Source organism: Ruditapes philippinarum, unplaced genomic scaffold (assembly GCF_026571515.1).
Source record: "Ruditapes philippinarum isolate M1 unplaced genomic scaffold, ASM2657151v2 ctg2597_1_1_1_1, whole genome shotgun sequence".
NCBI classification, from domain to species: Eukaryota; Metazoa; Mollusca; class Bivalvia; order Venerida; family Veneridae; genus Ruditapes; species Ruditapes philippinarum.
In genome coordinates, this window is record NW_026855281.1 from 52,636 (window position 1) to 69,932 (window position 17,297).

The 17,297-nt window shown below is 29.7% G+C and overlaps 1 protein-coding gene across 1 annotated transcript; it reads left to right on the forward strand.

Annotated features, from left to right (window-relative positions):
• The first annotated feature begins 774 nt into the window (after positions 1-774).
• Positions 775-16,807, forward strand: LOC132742735 (golgin subfamily A member 6-like protein 7). Its single transcript, XM_060731199.1, has 14 exons — positions 775-1,768; positions 2,262-2,401; positions 4,724-4,788; positions 6,149-6,169; positions 7,929-7,949; positions 8,959-8,976; positions 9,472-9,495; positions 11,235-11,255; positions 12,521-12,538; positions 12,919-12,942; positions 14,222-14,242; positions 14,939-14,959; positions 15,746-15,766; positions 16,783-16,807. The coding sequence occupies exons 1-14, from the start codon at positions 859-861 to the stop codon at positions 16,805-16,807; spliced, it is 1,350 nt and encodes a 449-aa protein (XP_060587182.1). The 5' UTR covers positions 775-858.
• The last annotated feature ends 490 nt before the right edge of the window (positions 16,808-17,297 follow it).

The following is a 17,297-nucleotide window of genomic DNA, read 5'->3' on the forward strand; positions in this document are numbered from 1 at the left end:
ACTGCAAATATTTGTACATAATATGTAATCATTAAAATATATGCATTCATTTCTTATTGAAAACAATGACTTAGAAAAACAAGAATAAAGATCAACAAGGAAAAGGCAACGTTCACAGAACGCAGAAATTAGACCATAGAAAATATTTTTTATTACCTCCATTTATTTACATGGAATGTTAAATTCGGTAACATCTTTATAAATAATGTTTTTTGCACTTACAATAAAAAACATCTTAAATTTGAGCAAAATAGTCATGACATAAAACCATAAAATATTTGTGTTACAGGATCTTAAATGCTTATCAAATTATTACGGAAAACCTGTCAATAAGAAAAAACGATATTAACATTTCATAAATATTTCACAAATATGGTTTGATTGTCGCATATCTCCTGGTAACGTAATTAAACTGCTCATAAGGGAACATTTCATTTAAGAAGTACTGTCACAAAATACGAGGAATTTGCCCTTATTAGGCTGGATGCTGAAATAATTATATGTTTATTTCTTATCATGTGAATGAGTTATTTGTTACCCGAAATTATAAACATAATTTTATATGATATAAAAATGTCTAACCTATATCAAGATATATTCTCACTTAAATTTTAACCTTAGTATGTACATGAAACATACAATCTTATGTTATTAGTATGTTTCACTTCACTGTGGATTCATGTTTACATAAGCGATAAAGCAATGATATTAGACCACTTAATGCGTCAGCAATCGCTTTTGATAACTTGAGTGTTATCATAGACGCTGATAGAAGCCAATTTAATTAGTTATATGTAATAGTTTTGTAATTATAACACAATTATTAAGATAGTCAACCTGTCTTGATCTTGAATCATAATGGAGGCTTCTTTGTCTATTTGTTCTGATGAATTGCGGGAAATCTTTTGTGAACCTTGCGGCAAGGATCGACAAACAAACTTAGCAGAAGGATTTTGTGCTGACTGCTCTGAATATTTATGTGGTCTGTGTTATAAGTATCACAAGCGCTTTAGGCAATTTGAACACCATGTTCTACAAGATAAAAACAGCATGCCTTTTGATCCAATGCATACTGTATCGGACTCGGCAATGTCGAAAGATGTCTGTATTACAAAGTGTCGGACACACACCGATAAAGTTGTGGAATATATCTGCATGTCCTGTGATCTAGTTGGATGTCACGACTGCATTACGAACGATCATGAATTATGCGAAAGTGTAAGACATATTCCGATCGAAGTGAAAAAATCTAAGACATCAGTAGAAATTCAAGGCTTTGCAAGAAAACTGGATGCGATGAATGAAAATGTCAAGGAGTTACAGAACAAGATTTCCAAGAATTTCCATGTTTCCGACGGTATGACCAAGACAGCCCTTTCAGACCTTGGTCAACAGAAAGAACAGCTTTTAACTTTTTTTGAGCGCCTCTTTGAAAAGATCAAATCGGATCTAAAAGAAAAACAAAACACAGATAATCAAGTATTCACAGATTGTCTGAAAGAATTGACAATTCTACACACGGATTTGCAGGAAAAGATAGCCAGGATGAGTAATTTAGAGAAAATTAATCAAACTTGTGAAATTTTCATTTTTATGAAAGACACACAAACATTATTAAAAAATATGAAGAGTGACATGGAGAAAATTTCCAGAAATGGACAAGAGACGGCTGTCAGATACGATCGATCTATAGAGATTGACGATATTAAAGACGAGATTGCAGATGTTGGATATCTGGTATTCGGTGAATCTGTCAAGAATAAGACAAGTAAGTTAAAATGCATTATAAAAAATAACACATTTAAGTGTGTGGTGATTTCAAAAACGGTTTTTAATTTTCAAACATATTTTTTAAAATTGCCATGGTAAAATTAGTTTAAAAGATTTTTGATAATATTCATCACAAATTTTACTTATCTTAAAACATTTTGCACCGTGTTTTTTCACTTTGTAATAACTAACAAAATTAAGTGGCTGAATTACGTCAAGTGATATGATCTCTTATTTTAGACGAAAAAGCAACACGTGGACATACACAAATGAAGTCACGTCTTACTTTGTCGTGTCTTAGTGTTTAAGAGGTGACAAAAGGAAAATACAAAATACAAAGCAACTTAAAACACATAACAGTTTTCTTATTTTCGGTTCTATTTTGTCATGTCTTCGAGTATTGTTTTTGCCTTTTTTAATTTTGTAAACAACTAAGGGATCACAAAAACTTTAAAAGATTAAACAAACAATGAAACTGATATCATTTGTAGAGATCGACTCGAAGGAAACAAGGATGGAAAAAGTAATCAACAGTTTAAACCTTGAAAATCAGGATCTCAAGAATGACATTGGTAGGATGCAGGCTCAAGTAAATGACCTTTGCAAACAAAATACCCAGTTAAAAACACAGGTATGTGCATTTCATTTATTAGACGCTGATGAACAACATGTCACAGAAGTTTACGGGATTAGAATAAACTTTTAACTGAAGTGTTAGTGCCATGTTTTAATATCATATTCTTTTCATCATTATCTAATTTTATCTACATATTAAATAACGTGCCAATGAGCCAGTCTATAGTCGACCGTTGAGAGAGGTAACGGCTGGACAGTGTCACTCACTTCACTTGCTCCGCCCCTGTTGAAATTCGGGTCCGCCTTAAAGTTTCGCCAAATTAAATATGATGATCCGTATGCTAGCATTTAGTCTCCGTTGACGGGGCGGAGGGAAACCAGGACAGCTTTGATCAATATCACTTGTTGAATCATCAAATAACAAGTTACAAAGCCTAAACAACGCCAACTATCAGAGAGGCGGTTCTCCTTCATCCATTAAGAAAGTACGCCGGTAACGCTACGGCCAGTAAGGGGAATTCACTGCATAACAGTTTGTCCTCCAAATAATTCGGACATTATGCAGTTCGAACCCATATTTAAATGGACATTTTCTTGGCACATATTGTCTTAAATTTATTTTAAGTATACCAAGTTGTATTTCAATTTTACTTATTCTCCAATTTATTTTGCTTCGATATTTGTTGCAACAGACAAACATTTCAGAATTTATTTCAGACATGGCATTTTCTTGTGGATTTATGTATTAGGTTCTACTTTTTCACAAAATATGCAACTTTATTATTTAACAACGAGCGAACACCAAGAAAATGGAGAAAAAATTGATTTATGATTCGGATATTCAACTGAAATAAAGAACGATTTTCAATGCTGATTGACTGTTCACATATTTTGGCGGCGTCTTTGATGTGCAGCATCAACATTTAACTTATTTAACATTTAACAGTTATATTTAACCCACCTGCGAACAGACGATGGATAATATGGTGATAGTCTTCGTCCGTCAATCTTTAATTCTGTCTTTCAGTCCTATATATTTGTCCGGAGTGTTACTCTACGAGGGTTGTCCCAAAATATCGTAGACAAAGCCTGTTACTCAATCAATTATAATACAATTGAGTCCTCCAGCTAGGGAAAAGTCAATACACCTTTTATGTGTGTCTATGCAAAATAAAATCAAAATACCTTCAAAATTGACCAAGTTATCAAAATTTAAAGAATGCTACCTATACATACCCGGCGTACGCCGTCATAAACGTCATGACGGTATAACATTTTTTTTTTAAATTTTCAAAGTATTCACCGTGTTTCGCGATGCACTGACAGTGTGGGGTAACCCAATTTTATCATAAACGTTTTCAAAACAGTCCTGCTTCAATGTACTCAACCCTCGCAGAGTTGAGTTTCCTGGCGGAGTTCGCTGAAGTTTTCGAACATGTGACCTCGTAATTGTGATTTCAAATAAAGAAACACTGCAAAGTCTTAGGGCGTACGGAAGTCTCTGAAAACCTATCACATCAAGTTCAATCTGTGTCTCCTTAGATCTATCGCAAGGTGCATTATCTTGATAAAATATAATGTTCTCCATGTTGTCAATTAACGCTGGACGCTTCTTCAACTTAACATAGTATTCAGTGACATTGCGTTGCGCCGCATTTTCATCTGACGTCGCCATTTTGGGCGTTTTCAAAATAGCACTGCTGTTACGTATTTTGCTACAGACTTTTTCAAATTAACGTTACATAAACGTCTGTTGGTGATATGACGTAAAAATGAATGAGGTAATTCCACATGAATGTATTTCCCATAATTATTATTATGCTGGAAGTTAAAGGCATTATTTTAAGAAGCATGCTCTCAACACTGACTAATATTTTATCGTGCTCCGGGTATGTTGTACTGTTAAATATAAAACCCTAATAAAAAGCGTTACCTAATATATTGGCTATTGACTTTCAGTAGGTAAATTAACAAATGACCAAGGAAGATATCTGGTAAATTTTAATAAGTTATGACGTCAGGTTGAAGAGAAAATAATGTAGTCTACGACATTTTGGGACAACCCTCGTAAAAGTATTGTGATATCTATTTTACCTGCTCCCTGAATAATGTATATATGACTGAAAACACATTTTGTTAATTGATAGGTAAAGAATCGAAATAACATCTTCAATTTTATCTCTCTTACATCAATGTAAGGTTTGTAAGCGTTTGTACTGTGATATACTTTAATATTATCATATTTCATGGTTTACAAATACTTAGTTTGTGCACAATAAGTTTCAATACTTTGTACATGCATTGATAATCTTTCTATTCTTTGACAAAAATAAAGAAAAGAATATCCAAATTTGGAACAGGCAAACTTGTATTTCAGGTAGACAAAGAAAAAACGGTATTGAACACCGAGATTCAAAACCTCAAACAGGGCTATGAAGCAAGGTATCGTTAACTTTTAATTTTTCGTAGTTTGAAACAAACAATAATTACGTTTAATGTTTTTTTTATGGAAACAGCTCTCATTTATAAATAAAATCATTCTGTTTTCCGGATGGGTTCTACTTGAATATAAAGATAAAATGTAATATATTCAAACATTTTATCATATGATGTTTCCTTGATTTGCGACTTTCCCTTCTGACACATATATAAATCGGCAAACAATAGGATTACGTAATAGAAAGAGCACCGAATCAATAGGCTATCTGATTTGTACGAGGGAGCGTAGCCCCCGAGTATAAATCATATTGCCGAGTGTTTTGGTGTTTTTTCTCTTTTGTATCATAGTCAAACATAAAAATACGTGCCCTGTTGTCCGGGAAAAAGTAATCAATGATCGAGCATCTGAATATGATATTTCTGCCGCTTTCCCTTTCTCTGCCGTCACAATATGTAAACCCCAGCAAAAATGAGCCAATCAACGGGCATGATCTGGAGTGCGGGTAACTAATACCTGCACTCCAGTTACCGCACTGTGCATGTATATGTATACGATTTAACTCTGACACTTTTTCAACAGAAATGTCCCCAAACTATGATACAAGGAACTTCTTCGGGAACAAAACAAAATTTTAAATATAGGTTTCATTGAGCCTTTAAATTGAAAAATGTAAAACTTAAAAATCCTACAAAGTTTCAATGACATTGATAAGTGGTACAAGTGAGTAGTGCAGACACAATAAAAAAATAAAGATCATTAAATGTGCATAACTCTTACAAACATTTTTTCGACCTTATAATGCCTGCGATATGCACTTATATATTTGGTAGTACTGATCATCTCTTTAAAGTTTTGTTGAGATTGCACCAGTAGTTGTTTAGGAGTAGTCCGGACACATTTTTGTGATGGTCGGACGGATAGACAGGGAAATGATCTTTATATATTTTAACTACACTGTACAGGGGATTATGAAAAGAGGGCGTCTTACAGTAATGTTGGTGTTCCGGTTTACACTTAAGCGCTGTCCATATATTTTACGAAAACTGGAGAGATGGAGTACTAGACCATAGTCTCGTTCAATCATTTTAGTTCAGGAGTGTCATAGTTTTTATGTCATTAATAATTATTAATAACTTTGATTTGTTCCAGGCTAATACGAATATATTTGATATAATAATATATGATATGATTAGAGTTATTTAGACACACCTTATCCATGCATTACATAAAGAAGTGTATCGGATTATTCAGAACTAAACAAATTATTCATTTATAATTTGCCACACTTTTTTACATTATCTACTAAATCACAAAGTACATGTATTGTGTCATTAATTATAATAATTAATTTTAATTTTTCAGACGACGTGAAAAAGATGAAGCGTATGTATACATATATTACAAAATACTTCTATGGCACTTTGAAAAACGCAATGCAAGAATATGTTCTACGGATTAGTTCTTTTATTTGTTCTACTAATATGTGTAAACTGAATACAATTTATTATATGTAAAATTTAAGTCCGTCTCTGAAAAGCATATTCAATTTATATTATGTATTTTTATATTAAATATATTCGTATAAGTTTGAAATATATCGAATATAATAAACATTATTGAAGAATAGCATAATTTTATGGCACTTTGAAAAATGCAATGCAAGAATATTTTTTCACGGATGATGATATATTGATGGCTTTATTAATTTGATTTATGTGTCAATGTAATAAATTAATGTATTATTAATAAAATTTCAGTTCGTTGTTGAGATGCATTTTACATAGTTACATTTAAAAAAAAAATATTCACCTGGTATTGTTAGATCAAATATCGTCCTGCAAGCTGGAATTTCTGAAATTATTTAGACAAAATTATATTTGCCTCATTATCATATGATATTGTTGCTAAAATGAGTGACAAATCAAGTGCAATTATATACGTTGCACGCTTTCTTGTTTATGTAAACAAATTTTTATTTTTATTAGAAAAACAAAATATTATGTTTGTATGAGTACATCAAAACATTTTTGTTTAATGGAAACCTTGGCTATAGTTTGGAAAAATAACTTTCATTTTGACAGAATTTTGATGAAAAGGAAGACACGTTTTGACAGCATTAAGATCTTTAATTCGAATCATACAACAACTTGGCTAGGGTTTTGATACACATACAAAAAATATGAAACACGAAGTCATTTTTTGGAAAATATGATTTCAACAGATATCTCTATATAGCATAATCAAAAGCATTATCAATTAATCGTTGTTTAAAAGTTTGTTAGAAAAACCTCTCGTTTTAGTTTTGATATGCAAGAATGCCAAATTTATTTTTTTTAATTTATATGTGTGCAACTAAAATAGATAACTATAAGTAAGATTATACATTCGCCTTTTGATATGTAGTTTACAGAGCAATATTTTTATAACATATGCATTTGTTATTGTTATATGAGTTAACATCTAAAGAACAATTGTATATACTTTTATATATCTTTACGAACTCTTATCTCGGGCAGTATCATACATGTTAGAATATATGAAATGATTGAGAAAAAAAAATTATTTATAATTCTCAAACATGATTATGATGGAATAAAGCGATTAAGTCCATCTAAATATTTTGTTAAATAGGAAATATATTTGATGTAAAAGTGATGTCATATAAAATGCATATTTTGACAGTTTTATGAAAGAAAAAATGAAACGTTTCGATAGCATTAAGATCTTGAATGCAAAAAGTAATACAGTTAGGAAGAACAAAAATCGGCTATAGTTTTTAGGTACAAAATTGAAACACTTAAGTCCATGTAGCGAAAAAGGAATCACAATTCACACAGATCCCGTACATTGTTGAGTTTCTTATGCCTTTAATAATGTTTATTGTCTTCGATATATTTCAAACTTATACGAATATATTTGATATAATAATACATAAATAATTCAACGTGTTAGGACAAGGTTTAGGACACGTTATCTCTCGCAATACTAAAAGAAATGTATCGGGTTATTGATGACTTATAAATAACAAATTGATTTATTGTTGGAATGTCCTTCCCTACGTCATTCTTCTGTGAATATTAACCTTTCCTTAACAACTACGTCATATGTCATTATTTATGATAAATTTAATTGAATGTTTCAGACTACGTCAAATGGAAAGAGAGTAAGTATACATAAATTACAAAAACAATTTAAAGACAATTTGAAAAAAATGCAAAAATAGGTTAAACGAATAGGCAAATATAGCACACATACGTTAAAAAATCTTCTGCTTTAAAACTAAAATGTCAAGTACTTATTTGATATAAATTATTATCTTGTGGTATTCTAATATGTAATTTAAATTAAGGCTTAGGAATGCCAAAATCCCGGTATTCCTTAATTTACATTACACATTTTCAGGAAAACACATTGAAAGTTTCTTTAGTTTTTTACATTGACTTTTTTTATTCATTTTCATGCATCTTTCATCAACTGGTCCCGCCTTAGAGTTACATAGACTTATTAAGGACAGCGCATTTAAATATTGTTTTGAAAGGGATGAGTTAAAGCAAGAATCATTACCAAATTAATATGTAATAGAGTTTTATGGATGCTGTCCCTATTGAAACCAACCAAATGAATACCAAACTGAATACTCACTTCTGAATAAAATAAATATGGTATTTCCTATTAGTATTTTTGATGAGCTATCTGGCACCGTCATAGTCTCATGGTTATGGTTTAGATGTACGACATCATTTTAACGTTAATGCCTATTTTTAACAAGACTATAGCAATAATAAACAATAGAAAAAAAACAGGACTATTAATAATAGATCTCAAATTTACTGATGGAAAGGTTCTGTTTACCAAATAATGCGTAATGCTAATTATTATATATTTTTGTTTCAGACATCAGCTGTATGACATTAAAATGTCGAATATTGTTTGATTGATTAATTGATTGATTGATTATAACATTCTTTGCCGAAGCAAGTTCTCATGCTTTATTTGTTTAATATATACAACATTTTGATGAATATTTTCAAAATAAAAAGAACCTCATTATAACGATAGTTAAATTTCTTATTTATTATTATTATTTTTTTATTATTATTATTATTATTATTATTATTATTATTATTATTATTATTATTATTATTATGTTTAATATAATCTGCTTGTTTCAGATTACGTACAAAAGAGACGTAAGTATACTAAATACTGATTTTGAGATAATATGATAAGCGTAGCACAAAAACCAATGCTCAATCAGTTTATTGGATTAATTTATTGATTGGTTTATTGTTTAATGTTATGGAGGAATAATAAATATTTTTGCCCAAAAGCTAGAATTTCGTTCTTACATATTGGCAATATGCATTCTATTCTTTTAATCGTAATAAATGGCTCAAAAATGCCGAAAATGGTGGCGACGTTTCAGTTAATATTCTTAGCATATTTGCTTGTTTAATTTAAATTATAACCCTTTAAAAAGGCTGCGTTCTGTACTGATAGAATTTTCTAAAAGTTCAGTACAATATGAAGGTGAAATAATTTATAAAAGTATTGTGATCTGAGATACACTTCGGCTCATTGTGTTTATTGACTACTTCTCATCACTAAAAAGACATAATACTTAATTTGTTGTTTTCGTTTTCATAAGATAAAAACTGATTATTAAATTCCTTTTTTTTCTTCAGCCAACTCAAACATGAACAAGAAGAGTAAGTATATTTGATACGGCTTTAAAATACATTGTCATTTGATAATAGCCACACTCTCGTTGGTTCAAAATTAGTCAACAGAACAATTTATAAAATCATATTCACAGGGTGTAGTGTCATAATCAGTAGCTGAACTGGATTTTCCAAAGCTAAAAATTGAATGAGCCTCATATTCAATAATCATACAGCTAAGACAATTAACTGTGCGTGCGTAAATCACCGAGTGAATATGAGTTATGAATAGGCGAAGCATCTAAAATGGATTCATACTCATACCAAATGACCATACAACATAGCCTTTTTGAAAATGTTGCATTTAGATCTTTATTGCATATTTCTTGAATAGGTAAAAGTAACACCGCAATGACAATTACATTGATAACTTGTTTATAATAAAGGGTGAATTTTGGGTTTTATTTTTATCTTAAGCTGATCATATACATGTAATTATCACCTGGCCAATATGACATTTACTGTTGAAAATCACATCATATTCAATGGCTCACAAGTAAATAATTGTGTTATAAAATCTGTACACCGCAAAACATGTGAAGTATTGACGGTTGGATAAACTATTTAAGGTTTGTCCCAGCTAATGCATTACCTTTACTTTGAAGAGTATTCAAATAGGCTAGAACTACTGTCCACTGTATTGAAATTAAGGGGCATGGGTTCAAGCCCTAGAAGAGGCACTTTTTTTCTTTCTGTTTTTTTTAAACATTATATATGTGTTTCTCGGGTCGTTCTTGGTAAAAAAGGGTATTTCATTTTAATTAAAAAATAATTTTCAGTATTTGTTTGGCTTAATTATGATTAATTAATTATCAAATATGGTACCTGATATTTTCAAAGTCTTAATTGATTTTGAATTTAAATTTGAAAGTTTAAAAATTATTGAACTTTATTTAAAGGAGTGAACTTTAACATTTTTCAAAAATGTCTTAAGAAAAAATTATTTGCATGTATTTGATATTTTGATAGAACATGAATTATTTATAAATTTGTTTTGCAATGAGATAAGTCAAAGCAAAAATTCATGAATTTGCATTCACGCGTTCACAACTTTACGTGTTCTTTCATCACCAGACATGATCATGCACGTTGTTATTGTAGCAAGATAGTTTAGTTTTTGACTCATGAGCATAACAGAGCACATATTGCGCAAGAAAAATGATCTCCCCATATTCGTCTTCAGTCGTTCGTCGCCTGTCATTTACCTTTTAACTTTACTTTGATAACATCTTTTTTCTACATAAGGTTAAGTGATTAAACTGTACATAGCAAACAACTTGACGGTTTCTGTTTTATACAAAATTACCTACATGAATCCAGTCTTTAGCATATATAAATAAAATCCGGAAAAAATAAATTAACTTCTTTTCTCAACATCCTTTAAAGAATTTATTTATGGATTGGCCCTTTTCTTTAAAAGTGAAGATGTACAAAATAGTTTTGGCCTGTTGAGCATGTGAGAAAGCTATCCAGCTAGCTTAAAGAACGTCGGTGGTTCTACCCGGGTGAACGTTCAAGCCTGAAATAATGCACAAAGTTTCCCTCAACACGTACATATGTCCTCTATTGTGTTGATGTGACATTAAACCCAACACTTGAATTTGATATCGCATACACAAATGAAATCCTGTCTATCGACTACATTTAATTATCAAAAAGAAGTTTCATGTACTACTGTTTGCTTTTTCATATGATGAAAACTAATATTTACATTTAATTTGTTTCAGACTACGTAGAATACAAGAGATGTAAGTATATTATTTAGTAAACGATTAATAAATATAGTTATAAAATAAGATTAAACAAGATTTAAATCGGTTGTGTGTCCAATGATTAAGAGCAAAGCAACAATTCTTCAAAATTCAAATACAAATGTATTTTGTTCTCATCTATACCAAACAATTCATTGGCGACCCATTGTTCGTTCAACATAAAACAATTGGTGAACATTCGGTCTCTTAATAGGTTTCAGTTGACCTTAAAGTCATGTTCACAAAGGTAAAAAAGTCATGTTCCGTTTATTAAACTGTAAGATAAACGTTTCTCCTTTGTTCTTATTTGATCATAACCTGGACAGAACATATAATACCAATATTTGAAACATCGTTTGAATCTTTAATTACTGACTCATGTCTTTCGAATTTGGGAGAAAATACCTTGTGTCAATAACTTCGGGTAGGGCTAGGGAATACTTAGTTGAAGGTAACCGGCCTTTTAATATTTTTGTTTTACTTTTGCTTATACAGCCTTTATTTATTAACAGATGTTTTTTGTGTATTTTAAAAGTAAATATTTTAGGTAGTCCTATAACTTTAAATTGGAAATTGGTCTCTGTCGAGAAATACAAGGTGACCCATGACAAGATATATTTTTTTTTCTCATGAAGCCTTTATTTTCGGACTCATGTCTTTCATAGTTGGTAAGTAGATACTGTAGGATTTCCTTTAAATTGGGTTTACTTTGGTAAAGGTCACCGGTTTTTACACCTTTGCTCTCACTGCCTTTATTTATTGACTTACATTCACAAATGTGCAGGTTTTTGGTAATAAAGAAAATAAAATTATTTGTATTTTGAGGCATACCATCTTGTGCTTTTGAATTTCAGGTATAATTTTATTTTTATGTTTCTTTGAATTTTTGTCATTTACAAACCAACATTATTGTTCTTGTCAGTCAAGGGCATGACCGAAAACTGTAGCATAGTTGCATGTATCCCTAAGTATTCATGCGACAAGAGCATAATTCTTTCGCATATATCAATATAGATTTTTATATTTATAATTGAAATAAAACATGTTTCGAACAAAGGTAATAAATCGGTTTCCTCTGTACGTTTTGATTACTATATTTCGATTACTTAAAACAACGTGCATTCGGCATATATTATCATGCCTATTTGGTGTTCTTGTTAATAAACTTAACTGGAAATTGTGAAAAAAATATTATTAAACCGAAAGTTTTATTTTCCTTTTCTTATGATAAATGATTTTTAATATAATTGTTTTTGTTTCAGACTACGTTCAAAAGAAGAGTAAGTATTATATCAGATACTGCTTATAAAGACACGCTTGCTACAAAAAGGTGCAATTGCACTGCCTTTAAAGGATATACTAATTGATTTATTGTTTTAGCTCGTAAAGAGACAAAACTAACTTTATTTTTTAGCCACAATAAACACTTAGGTTGTCCGTGGGTGAATGGCTAAGTTAAAACCTATCACCATTTACTATTTTGATGAACTTGTAAGTTCACGTGCTTGTTTTTTATGATTAATTATTTATAAATAAATACTATTGCTTTGAAATAAACGTGTTTGGAGGCGTTTTACTATCAAAAAATAATACTTAGTTCTATATTGTTATTTTGCTTATGATATAATGTATTATAATTATCATGATTAATTTATTTTAGACTCCGCAAAAAAGATCAAAAAGAGTAAGTACATAAGATAATAATCATTATGACATTCAATTATACACATCACAAAAAATATTATAGATTATCGAGGGTGTATAATGATTTTTTAATTTGTAAATAAAATAAAATAATATTTTTCATATTCATATATGATATAATTTGTTTTTTGTTAGATGAGTAAAAATTCTGCACGTTCAAATCTTCATCAAATTTATCATCATCCGGCACTTTCTTGCACGTTGTCGGTAGTTCTACTTAAGTGCTTGTTCGTGTCTGAAATAAAGCACGGAGAACGCTTGAGCCATTCCGTCAACATTAAGACTGACAAGTCGCAAAATACCATCCACTTTATGGAAGTGTCTCCACCTTAAAAGAGCAAGATAGTGAATTATTGTGTTTTTAATGATAATTAAGAGTTAGGAAATATATCAAAATATGCTCTCCGATACATGAATTTATACATTAAATGTTTCCACTGGTTGTTGTATAATTACACTTAACTTGTAAATGTCTTAAAAAGTTCCGCATTCAGAGTTTAAATATTTGGAATATAACATAAAGTTGTGGTCCTGTATGATTGTATCATAAATCATTAGCTGATGGTTTAAATTGACCGCCCCAGGGTCACTAAATGTATGTAGACTTAAGTTAGAAATGTTATAGAAATTCTCTTGTGCGAGATAACAATGAGAAAGGGCTAAGATATTTTACATGCAACATTGCTATATGAACCCTCTTACACAAAGTGTATAAGTCTTGTAACTGGTCCCGAAAATAGACCCAGGTAATAATTGGTAACCTAGTTTCCATATATTTATATAGCACACATCTGTTTAAAAATCTTCTGCTTAAAACTACAATGTCAAGAGCTTGTATGCAACGTACATTAAAGGTTCTCGCCTTTGGGTCATTCGGTTTCTTCTTTTTGAAAATAAATGGATAAGAGCGTAGATATTCAGCGTGTCGTTAACAGATATGTAATAGAGTCGCTATTTAACCCATCCCGATAAATACCGAAGTGAGTGCCAACTTTTGAATTAAACATTTATGGCCTGTTTTATTAGTTTACCTCATATTGTCATAGTCTCTTTGTTATTGTTAAGATATTCAATATATTCAGATATACAATATATATTACATAGCATTATATTAGAGTTTATACATATTTCTAACATAAATATAGTAAAAAATAAACTAAAGAAAAAACAGGACTGTTATTAATAGTTCTCAAATTTAATAATGATATAGTTATGTTATCAATATGTCAAATAATCATTATAATATATTTTTGTTTCAGACTAAATAAAGTGAAAGAAGAGTAAGTATAGTAGAAATAACTTTCAGATTGAAATAAATGTTGTGTTTTACGATAGAAATGTGTTAAATTGCTTATCAGATGTATGGCATTACAAAAATACTATGATATTGATTGATTGAAGGTCTAGGCCATATTTGTTATATATTACACAATTTTGATAAACTGCATATTTTCAAAATAAAAAAATAATCTCATTATAACGATAGTTAAATTTTATTATTATTATTATTATTATTATTATTATTGTTATTTTTATGCTTTATCACACGTCCGTTTGAATAACAGATTATATTATAGTTTCCCCCTACGGTTTTGAAACATGTAATTTAGGTAAATATATGCAAGATCAATGTCAATAAAGATGATAAAATATAGAGATTTTATCCAGAGCATATCTCCTACACATATGGAGTGATTCTAATAAAACTGCATGGAAATGTTCACCACTACGAGAAGCAGTACAATTGTACTTATTTATATAGATAATGGGGGTTATTGATGATTCAAGTAACATATATTAAAAGAATTGGAAACAAACATGACAAAATTTAAAGTTAAATGAATGACCTGAACAGACATTGTCTACTTATTAATTGACATAATGTTACTTTAAGAAAGTGCACTAAAACGCTTTTTTTAGTTTATCCTCGTAACTTATAATCTTATCTTATGAATAATTTGTTTGATTATTTTCAGAATACGAAACAAGCAACAAAAGTAAGTAAATAAGATACTGGATTTGCAAACGATAATTATGTGCAACCAAAACAGAAACGATAAGCAACGTATCAATTAAATCTTATATTCTCAAAAAAGACACAAACGGAATCCTATATAATGGCGAAACCGGCAAAATTGTAAATTATTCTGGTTCGATTTTCTAAAATTATAAAAGTCAATATAAGCCCTGACATAGGATTCATTTCTTTATTACGCTGTTCTTTGTAAATATAACTGAAAATTCATATATTTGTCATATTATTTGTAATACGGCCTACATTGAAAGATTTTCACACAACAAAATGAACAAACTATCGCAGATTACTGGGATAGACTGTTGCGTTTAACATACATTACATTTGATAATAATTAAACCTTGTTTTGGTTTCAGAATTTATAAACTAAGTGAATAAGTTGATCCTATACTATATGTATATTAAACAAGTGTTTCCCTCGCAATAATAACAAATATCATCTGTACCAACTTTAGTATTTGTGTATACCGTCTATATTTATACCCATTTGATTATTGGTTAGACAGTTAATTGTTTTTCTCTTAGCTGTCCGTATTTCTTAGATATTTTATCAATGTTTTGTCGAAAAGCTAATGAAATGAAACTTTCGATAACGTGTGATATCTAAAATAAAATTATCATGTACTATATAAAGTAGTACCCTACATTGCCGAATCAATAGTTGTCTTTACACTTATTACCATTAATATCTTATTATATTGCTTTGTTGAACAAGTAAGAAATGATTATAATTAATATTTTGTTTCAGAATAGATCAACTGAACAAAGAGTAAGTTTATTAGTTTATTATTTAAAATATCAAACACGTGTTACAATGAACAGTTAAGCATTCCTCTTACAATTATCAAAGAAATAATGACTTCGTGTCTCATTGCATCTGTGAGTAAATTAATTTATATTGCATTTATTGTGTATCTTAAGTATTGTTCTAAGGTGTTTTATAAAGGTTGATTTAAGTTATTATTCGGGAAAAGGTAACTCTATCAAGATTTATGCACTCTTTTCTTAAATGAAATGATGTTTACTTTATGAAGATTTCAATCATTGCTAACATCTACAGTAAAGAAACTAACAGGAAAACAGTGTGTGGCATTTTTCAGCAATGAGTATCTCATGATTTTGCTAACCATTGACGAATATGTTTGAATGGAGGTTTTTAACTCAAATAATTTCAAAATAATTAAAGATCCTGTAACTCAATTTTTTATGGCTTTATATCATAAATAATTATAAAATGCTCAAATGATTATCAATATTGTAAGTTGCAAAAAGGCATTATTTGTAAAGATATTACCGAATTTACATTTCATTTTAATAAAAGGTAGTATTTAGAAATTTATTTTCTATAAAGTCTCAGTCAAATTGTTCAAAAAGAAATGAATGCACATATTTTAATGATTACATATAATATGAATAAATATTTGCAGTACATACTTTACATATTCTTCGATGTTTGAAAATTGTTTAAGAAGCATAATTATATACATATATAAAGTTTCACTCAGTGTGGTTACAACCACAGGATCTTTAATGCATAACATATTCGATACACATATGAAAATTGTGTTTTGCTAAATGCTTTTATGCCTTTATTATCAATATTCTTATCACAATTCTATGAAAATTACAAATAACAAGGGGTACGCGACCCGGCGCACGCTCATGATTCAACAAAATGTCGACATTTAAATTTAAATTTTAAATTGTCACCGGTATGTATATATCAGCATATAATTGTCCTCTCATTTTGATTAATAAATCAATCTGTGATTATATTTTTTTCAGACTGAATGAGGAAGAAGAAGAGTAAGTATATTATTTTCCTCTTTAATGACAATCACAAATAAGAACCATTTCATAAACAAATAGGACATCCATCATCAAAAGTTTTATCATATAAATGTACGGTTTATAACAAGTTTGTTAGAAAAAAACAAATTTCAGGTTTTATTTTACGTGGGATGTACAAAAAGTTCGTGGACTACAGTTCTACTGTTTATATTTTTTATTTACTTGTGTACATTAATTTTGAAGAGAAAACTACTGTAACATGTCCTTAATATCTCGTGAAAAAATCAATACAATATGTTAACGAATCACAATTCTATGAAAATAATAAGGGGTACGCGACCCGGCGCACGCTCATGATTCTGTGACGATTGTTCTCTTCTGCCTAAATTCTATAATGATATTTAGGTTATTGTAAACTAAATGGTTTGTAAACAAAATATTACCTGTGTTTAATGTATATTGCCGGTATTCCCCCAAAAATAAGTAAATTTAAATGTAACATTTTTAAA